The sequence below is a fragment of the Aplidium turbinatum genome, chromosome 4, assembly GCF_918807975.1.
Source record: "Aplidium turbinatum chromosome 4, kaAplTurb1.1, whole genome shotgun sequence".
NCBI classification, from domain to species: Eukaryota; Metazoa; Chordata; class Ascidiacea; order Aplousobranchia; family Polyclinidae; genus Aplidium; species Aplidium turbinatum.
Genome location: NC_137475.1, coordinates 12,830,671 through 12,839,925, shown reverse-complemented (window position 1 = coordinate 12,839,925; position 9,255 = coordinate 12,830,671). Strand labels below are relative to the sequence as shown.

General features: G+C 36.3%; 1 protein-coding gene across 1 annotated transcript in view; it reads left to right on the top strand.

Annotated features, from left to right (window-relative positions):
• The first annotated feature begins 568 nt into the window (after positions 1–568).
• Positions 569–9,255, top strand: part of LOC145768507 (sodium/nucleoside cotransporter 1-like) — a 40,281-nt gene continuing 31,594 nt past the window's right edge. The window contains exons 1-2 of the mRNA XM_082580015.1: positions 569–666; positions 776–989. Coding sequence (XP_082436141.1) covers positions 586–666; positions 776–989 — 295 coding nt within the window. The 5' untranslated portion in view covers positions 569–585. The remainder of the gene's footprint in view (positions 667–775; positions 990–9,255) is intronic.

The following is a 9,255-nucleotide window of genomic DNA, read 5'->3' as shown; positions in this document are numbered from 1 at the left end:
GTAGTGCACGGTTAAAATTTTAAAAAATTAACCCTACTGAAATTCTTCAAATTTATTCATTTGAAATCGGTGGCCCTCTTCAAATGACCCTTCTGATGCAAGCTCCACTTCTCTTGCTTGTCGATTACTAGTCAACTTTGTTCATCATCGGGTTCATTGTCATTTTGAGCAATGTTCCTTTAGGTATTTGAAAGTTTAAGCAAAATGCTAAGATGATTCGGCTCTGAAAAACGTAATTAATTAAGCTAGAACAATTTACTCATGCAGTTTTTAGGTTCAAAGAAAACTAAGAGTGATAAGAGTAAAAAGGGAACTTATACTTATAGGCCTACTCCAATCTCCAAACATATTTGTAGATATGACTCTGAGGCCTAATTTTATCTAGATTATTATCTTGAATCCATTTCTTTTATGCTGAGCAGAAGTAAGATTTTGTGACATTGTTTCAACGCACGTGTGACAAATTTGCAGCGAAAAACCTTTACAATGAGCCACGAAGCTGGTTATTACAAATGCTTTTTTGTAACATATCATAAGTACATTTACTGCACGAATTCTTTTTAGGAAACCAATGTTGTTAGGGTCATGGATACTGGTTTAAATAGCAACGCTAATACTGCTCATAAAAATGAGAACGGTGAAGCAGAAAATTCAAGTAATACAAAAGTAAGAGGTGTGAATGTACTAACACATATACACATATGCACTATACAATAACTAAGCTAATGAACGTAGCCTATCGTAAAATTAAATTTTCACTGTTTTACTTTTGTAGCAAGATGACGAAAAAGCAGTGGATCCTGTGCAAATCAAAACAAAACCAGGAATTGAACCGATGGAAATCGAAGAAAATCAAGAAAATAATCGAAATAAACGTCAAAACTGGCCTATTTTTAGAATACCCAACACAGTGGTGAATGAAGTAGAGCGATGGTACAGTCAAAACAAAGAATTTTGCACTCAAGTGATTGCTCTTCTTTTGTTTAGTGGTGAGTGCACGCAAGTAAACTAAACCTTTTTCTGTTTAACAAAATCAATGTATTTTAATTATTTTTATGCAAATTTGCGGTTTTTGAATGGCTGAATCAATGAGCTGTCAAAATTTGTTTGAGTAGGGCAAGCTGGGGTAAGATGATCACGGGAGCAAGATGATCACCCCGATTTATTTTCTTTTAAAATGAAGCTTTAACGCAATGCTGCCAAGTAGTGGCAGCTCGACCAAAGCGCCATTTTACATGTAACTTTCAGCCATTTTAAACTAGCCGTTTAGGACTTGTGCTGAAAAACGTGATTTTGGTAGCTAAAAGTAAAATTGCGAAATCATAAAAAGCAGGTGATAACGTTCTTTTTGAAGAATGTCAGAAAAGCGAAAGTATGCACATCAGATAGGGAGTCAATTCATAATTTAGCCTTGCTTCTTACAGTTCGTTAGTTTTTTTAAGTTTCAGCAGAGTGCAGTTGAAAATAAAATGTTTGGCATGGGGAAAGATGATCACTTGCACGTGGGGCAACTTGATCAGGGTGATCATCTTGCCTCACTAGAAATAATTTTGGCAGTATAATTCTGCTAGTTTGAGACTAATTTAAATGAGTGGATTTATAGTTCAAATTGCTTGCACTGTTCCTGGTTAACCTCGTGAAATTAAAGTGACATCTTCATGAATTAGCCTACTGTAATTTTATTGCAGATCTTTAGATTTAGGCCTACCATACTTCATAACATATTTACTTTTCTGAAAGAATTAGGCTATGGTATGGGTACTATATAAACGAAAAACTGATCATGGGAATGCTTCTTTGGAACTTCAATACAATGCCAATTCTTTTTGCCGATAGCTCCAGTTACTGCGATTTAAGTGATACAGAAATTGTAGATGGAGGCTTAATTGTAGTGGGCTAAATATTAACGAAAAATCGAGAGTTAGTTCCATATATCGCGAGAATCGACTCTTTTGAAGATGGCGAATACGAGGGAGTATTTTTGAAGAAAATGCAGTGCTTACCAGGAAATTTTGAAAAGCTTCTCTTTGTAATTGATGAAGAATGATAGTGCTTCATTCACGAAAAGTGATATTGTTCACAAATTGCCGTCACCTCAGTTCAGGAGTGGAAGCGAGAGAAAAATCACACCAACTATATTTTAATCCCAACCTGTATGCATTTAATTTGTAAAAACTTTGTCTAAGATTCTCCAAGCATGGCCCAACTATAAAGGAAGCACATTTATGTTTGGGGTGCAGAATAAAAATCAACGTTTTTGTAGCCTATAGGGAATATCATGAAATCAGACGATTAACATTCCTAAATTAGTCTTTTTTTGACATTTATGCATGCTACAGTAAAGAATTGGGTTTTTTTCAATTGTACCCCATGATTAACCCTTTTATAGTAGCCTACCTATGGCCCTGCTGTTGAGCAATGTGCCGTGTGTTTGAATGTTTTTTTGCTGTTCGTTTGGAAGATTCTTTTGCAGTTCACGTATTGCATACCAATCATTGTTTTTCATAATATTAGTCGCTTGCCTCTTCAATTTGAAGCTACACCAAGTTGTTTCTGTTTTTGATAATAAACCCCACCTCACAGAATGCATAAATTGTATGATCATCTTGCTCCAGTACTGGGGCAAGTTGATCATCTTGTCCACATTTGTTCAAATGGCTATAGATTCTCATGCTGTTGGGCTATAATGTAAAGCATTTTACCATTAGATGCGCTGATGAACACATACTTTTGTAATGCTAAGAATTTGTAAATATCTTTTATACTTTGAATTTTATGGAGATTTTAACCTTACGATGATTATCTTGCCCCACCTTCCCCTACGACAAAGTACCACAGCAGGAATGCAGGATGGAAGACTACTGTATAGTCTGGGAGTGCTGAAATTTAAGAAAGAGTACAAACATTCTTTGCAAACAAACACTTGAACCGAACAGAGCATAAACAAAAGAAAAGTTTCAAGCTGCTGTGCTAGATCAAGCATGAAGCCTGCTTTTCAAGACAACAATCATTTGTTTGGCTTGTTAGAGTTTGGACACAGATTTCAATCGTTACTGTTGGGCATAATGAATTTTTAATGAAAACTTTACGTTATGCGACGCAAAACAAGTCATCTTGACGTATTTCACAAATTAACTTGTTCACAATTCAAAAGTACTTTCAGTAATTATTTTTTTTTCTTATGGCAGCATACATTTTCAAACTTTAATTTTATGATTTTGTGTACTGTATGTTAAAGTGTTACTTGGTTTGAGGCTGGGCAATGCCAAGGTGCGTGAATTGTCAGTGAAGCAATCATAGCCGTAGGAGATGGGGGCAAGGGAGGCTGTCGGTCCCCTTCTAAAAAAAACAAATTTGTACAAAAAGGCCCAATTATTTGGGAAAATAAATTTTACTATGATGTTTCGACGTCTCACCAGTTTATAAACTTTACATAATTGTAATAATTTATGAGATACATTAATATTTTCCAATAAATGTAAAATGTATTATCAATTTTGGAAACTATTGCATGTGGTATTGGAATCTGGGCAGAATGATAAGTTTCGATTTCACAACTGCAAAAAGTAAGTGTAAAAGAGCACAATTGGCGAACAGAGGTGAGCTTATTACTGATATTCACTAACATGGAGGCTGCATTTCTTTAAAGACAAGATTTAAAAGGCTGATAGGTAGGCTACTGATAACTTTATGAGGCTTTTTTTGCTTTTTTTCAATATTCTACTAATGTAGGCCTAGTTGTTTATAAAAATCTTTTGGGCAACAATGTCTAGTTATTTGAACAAATCAATTCACCATGTTTTTAACATTCTACCAGTTTATTAACTTTACAGTATTGTATTTTCTATGAAATACATTAACGTTTTTCAGTGAATGTAAAACGTAGCATCGACAGTTTTAGAAACTTTTGTATTTGGTATTGAAATTTGGGCAAACTGTTAAGTTTCGATTCAGTATCTGCAGAAAGTAAATGTAAAATAATGCATTTGGCGAGCTGAGGTAAGCTTATTTCAGATATTCATTAGGATATACACACTAACCTACATTTTTTCCAGAGATATCTAAAAAAGGGGATGCGAAGGCTCACACTGATTTCCTTATTCTTATAACACTACCAGGGCGCTAGTTTGTAGCGCGTGAAACATGCGGTTCTTTTCACAATTGCAGAAAGTTTTGTTGTGCAGCTAGTACAGTCAGCTACAGAAAACAGTTAGTAAATGTTACATATAGAGCATATTTAAAAAATACTTGTTTGAAAAGTTACCAGTAAGCCCGTTTTTCTTAACAAGCCGTTTTTGTAGGCTAGATGTAAAGCAAGTATACGGGTAATTGAATGAACAAGTAACCATGACCATGCAGTGAGTATCCAGGCCTGATGCTAATAGCGCAATGCAGGTTATCATAACAAGAGTTATTAAACTACTACCGGTGCCAATCGTCATTTTACGGTAAACAGAGATTGGTTAGGATAAACAGAAGCCTTTCTACTGTCAGACGTATTAAAAGCCTCGTATCTCCTTTTTTAGATATCCCTGATTTCTTCATCGGTAGCATTTTTAAATCATGTAGGGTTCTGGTAACCTTATAAGAATTTTTGCTTTTTGGGGGGCAAAAATATCCAGTTATTGAAGCAGCTGAAATGTGGTTTTACAGAAGAATGCTCCGAATTTTATATACTGATCACAGCACAAATGCAAAAGTTTTAAGCCAGGTACATCAAGATAAGGAACTATTGAACAACATAACTCAAAGGCAACTCAAATTTCTTGGTCACATTATCAGAAACGAAGATTTCGAAAATCTCTGTCTAAAGTCTAAACGGTTGCCCTCTCGGAAAACGTGCTCGTGGCTGACAACGAGAACAACAGTTGTAGGCTATCTAATTTCAATACATCAATCAGCCAACCGAGAACACTTTGGGACACTGCGCGATAAAAGGAACATAGGAAAGATTTACGTACTGAGCATCTACGTAGTTTAGTGTTGTTCAAATGGCGGATCTCGATCCGGTTCCGGATCTTTTCAACTTTTTGTGTGGATCTTTCAATGTCAACTGAAAAGATGGGATACATTTGGATGACAGTGAAGCATTTTGGTTTGGTGTGCTTCAGCATCCTACATCCAAAAACTTGTCGATTTATGCCCTCACATGTTTATTGCCATGTCTGGTACCCGGTCATTTGGTCGACAGACATTTGGTCGGCTGGACAGTCATTTGGTCGACAGGACGTTTGGTCGACAGACGTTTGTTCGACAAGACATTTGGTCGACAGGACATTTGGTCGACAGGACGTTAGGTTGATAGAACGATTCATTTTAAGGTTAGGGTTAGTTAACTAACCTTAACCCAAACCCAAACCCTAACCCTACCAAACCCAAACCCTTACCCTAACTCTAATCCTAACCCTAAAATGAATCGTTCTGTCAACCTAACGTCCTGTCGACCAAATGTCTGTCGACCAAATGTCCTGTCGACCAAATGTCTTGTCGACCAAATGTCTGTCGACCAAATGTTTGTCGACCAAATGTCTGTCGTCCAAACGACCGGACACCGCCATGTCTATCAGTCCAGTTATAGAGCTAATCTTTCATCCAGTGTCTGCTGACGTTGATGGCACTTGGAAAACCAACTTTCCACTGAATATGCATTGCTGGTGTTTAAAATGCAGGTTGAACTGTGTAATCTTAAAGGAGACGAGATTTGTATCGCAGATCGTAGTTGTAATTTTAAAGATGATGAGATTTGTATCGCAGATCCAAATGTGTTTTGGTTATCACTTGTAACCTTGGAAAGGTACCCAGTCAGGCGCGGATGTATGAGGGGGCTCAAGGGCCCGCCCCCCTCCCCCCCGAAATTTTGTGAGGAATTTTTGAATGGTTTGATATGCTTCTAAACAGCTGATATTAGTCCCACAGCGGACTTAACTTATCCCGGGGGGATTATTTTTTGTTATTATTAAGGTTGAAGTTATCCATCGATTATACATTTTAATAGCAACATTTGTTGGAGCTGGCTCAGCTGAAACCAACGCTGAGCCAAATGACGTCAGTTGAAACAATCTGAAACCTGAATTGTTTTATAGTTTTTAGTCTTCATCATAATTTCAAGCGGTTTAAACCGCCGGGGGCAATTTTGACCACCTATTACTGGTCAAAACCCCTTTAGTGTATGAATCAAGTTGCTTTTCAATTGAATTAAAAATATTACCCGTCATGTTTAGTAATGATGTTCAACTATATTTTGTTTTGATCAACAATAACCTAAATGCTGGATTTGGAACAAAAAACATTCAATTTTTCTGTTTATTCTTGATATTTCAATCATACAATTTGGGTAGAGAGGTAACTCTTTAAAACCATAAACAGACATAACTCAGCAACAACACTACATTTAACATTATAAAAACAAAAAACAAAAAGCGAACGTTTTCGGCTAGTCATATAGCCCTTTTCAAGCCTATAAGAAAATACATTTTTAAAAGATATGATTAATATGGTTCTTAAGCATTTCTTTTAAAAATGTATTTTCTTATAGGCTTGAAAAGGGCTATATGACTAGCCGAAAACGTTCGCTTTTTGTTTTTTGTTTTTATAATGTTAAATGTAGTGTTGTTGCTGAGTTATGTCTGTTTATATTTCAATCACTTGGTTATTTTATATAGAGAAAATTCAAATTCTAAAAAATAAATAAGTTTCTGATGAACCAAAAAAACGCTTGGTAGAACTATGAACCATTTGCACAGCCAACTGAAGTAGAAGAATTTATTCCAACAAATTTTTTTATGAAAAACGTTTGCCATCAATTTTGCCATAAAATTCGCGCAACATTTGCCCTCCCGTTGCGTAGCACATAAGACGTAGCGCGACGCGTAAGTAAGATAGTATAGTGTTAACGCTATTTGATGTCTTGTTGTTTGCGGCGCTGAAACAAGAAAAAAATCCAAGATAAATATAATCTTTCATACGAATTTTACAGATGGCTGCCTGACAGGTCGGTATTGGCGGCCATTAATGAAAGTTCAGGCTACCATGGCCGCCAGCTGTTTCGAGGCCTGCATATCAAAATGTTCACAACTCACAACCGCTTTTATATTTCCTAAATAGCCCATACCCCAGGTAGCCGACCATTCACTACATAAAAATATTTTTCTGGGTTTTGACCGGTTTAAAGCTAGTTTTCACAACCGCTTAGTGGTCAAAACCAGTTTTGACCACTTTAGAGATCAACCCTGATTGGTCATGGACAGGTTTTAACCAGATTTCAAGTTTACTTTGCATGCTTAGCAATTTTTATTTCAGCAAAATTTGTTGATGAACAAGGCTGTTTTAATGTCTATTTTATAGCATATCGTATATGTTGTAGTATCATTGTTCACAGTGGCGTAGCCAAGGGGGGAGGGGTTGGAAGTTACAACCCCCCTTTGGCACGCGTGTGACGTCACGATATTGAGAATGATGCTTTCAGTCTCTATGTCTCTAAAATAAAGTTTGCCTAATTTTAAGCGAAACTGCATTAAAAGAGCGAGTTTTGCCAATACCAAACATTCAACCATCTCAGCCAGGAATTAGCAAGAAGAAAACATAGAGACTTAGCTTTATTACCGAAAAAATGCCAAAGAAAACATGATCTTATCATTTTGCTATGCCACCGGACAGCACCATTTTACAGGAATATTTATACCCATATTTTTGTTGAAAATGCTCTCAGAATGCACCAAATTCAAAGTAATTTTTCAAAAATTTTTGGGGCGGGCCCCCCAGACCCCCACCGCTGGGTGTCGCCTTTGGAGAACACGCCGTCAAAACCCCCCAAATTCATGGCTACGCCACTGATTGTTCATATTTGTTTTATCCTTTTCCTTTTTTTTAATTTATTTTTAAATTTTCTGGCCCCTCCCCAAAAAAAATCCTAGATTCACGCCTGTACCCAGTTATAACCAGGCTGGCTAGAAAGGGTCCTTACTTGCTTCGCTTCTACGAATCTTTGTGAGTCGTTGCTTTCATCAATGAATTTTGTAAAAAGCAAGCATAGAACGAGACTCACAAATGCACATCTTCATGAGCTTTTGAGGATATCAGTAAGTGACAGAAAGCCCCGTATCGATGCTATTGTGAGATCTAAACAAACTCATCATTTTTTCTCACTGAAACAATCTTGCAGCTGTAGCAAATTTCACTTTTGACTTTTACAAAGTTATTCATATGTTGTAGGGTATATTTACATAAATAAAGCACCATAAAAATAAAAGCATGTCCAATAGGCCTATGTTTACTATTCGTATTTACTATAGTGGATCATCATATTGTCGGGTTTGGCTGTAGTGGATCATGGGTCATGGCAGAAGTCATTTGAACACCCCTGATCTAGTTCATTCGTGACAGGAATTCATGAAGTAGCCTACTTTAATCTGTAAAAAACTTGAAAATGTGCATTAAGTAATTTGCAGTAATAGAGGCACATCACATCATAAATTTATCATTTAGACATTGAAAGTAGCAACAACTTTCATGTGGGAATGACAAGTATGGGGAAGGTTTAATTGATATCAGAAATTACATGCTTACTATTGTTGCTCATGCCTTATGTGTTAACCAAAGCGATCATACAGAAGGCAAATAATGAGAATACATCCATCAAAACACCCGGACGATTCCATGATAATATACAAAGTGTAAAACAATTAAGACGGGGGGCAACATAACAGGTCGTGTCATGAGCGTTGTGCATGGTAGATCAGCAAGTTTTCACTTCATAGTTAACAATAACAACATCAATTACATTAATCCCAATTGCTTCTACAATATCTTTACCTGATGAATGTGTATGTTCATTTACTTTCTTTAAAATTTGAATATTGTCAATATGCGAGTTTGCGTGTAATCTTGCTTTGCAACTTGTAGATTTTCTTTCACTGCACTCTCAATAAATCGTAGTACCACTTTTATTCGTCTTATTCCGATGATACATAAGTTGCAATTCATCTACAAAAATGTCTTTTTCGCGCTCACTATTTATGACGGTCACCATTTTGGGGTGACAAAATTTGAGACAATACCGGAATCTGAAAGAAGACTGTCCTCAGAACTCAGTGTAAAGCTGTATACTTTTGTCGGTTTGAGATAGAGAGTTGATATTTATATTCCCCAAAAGCATTTTTTCATTTAGTTTGGCATTTGCAGATTAAATTTTATCACGCCTTTTATCACAGTTGGGTGCTAAGTTTAATCTATTCACTGCGTCACAAAAAAATATGG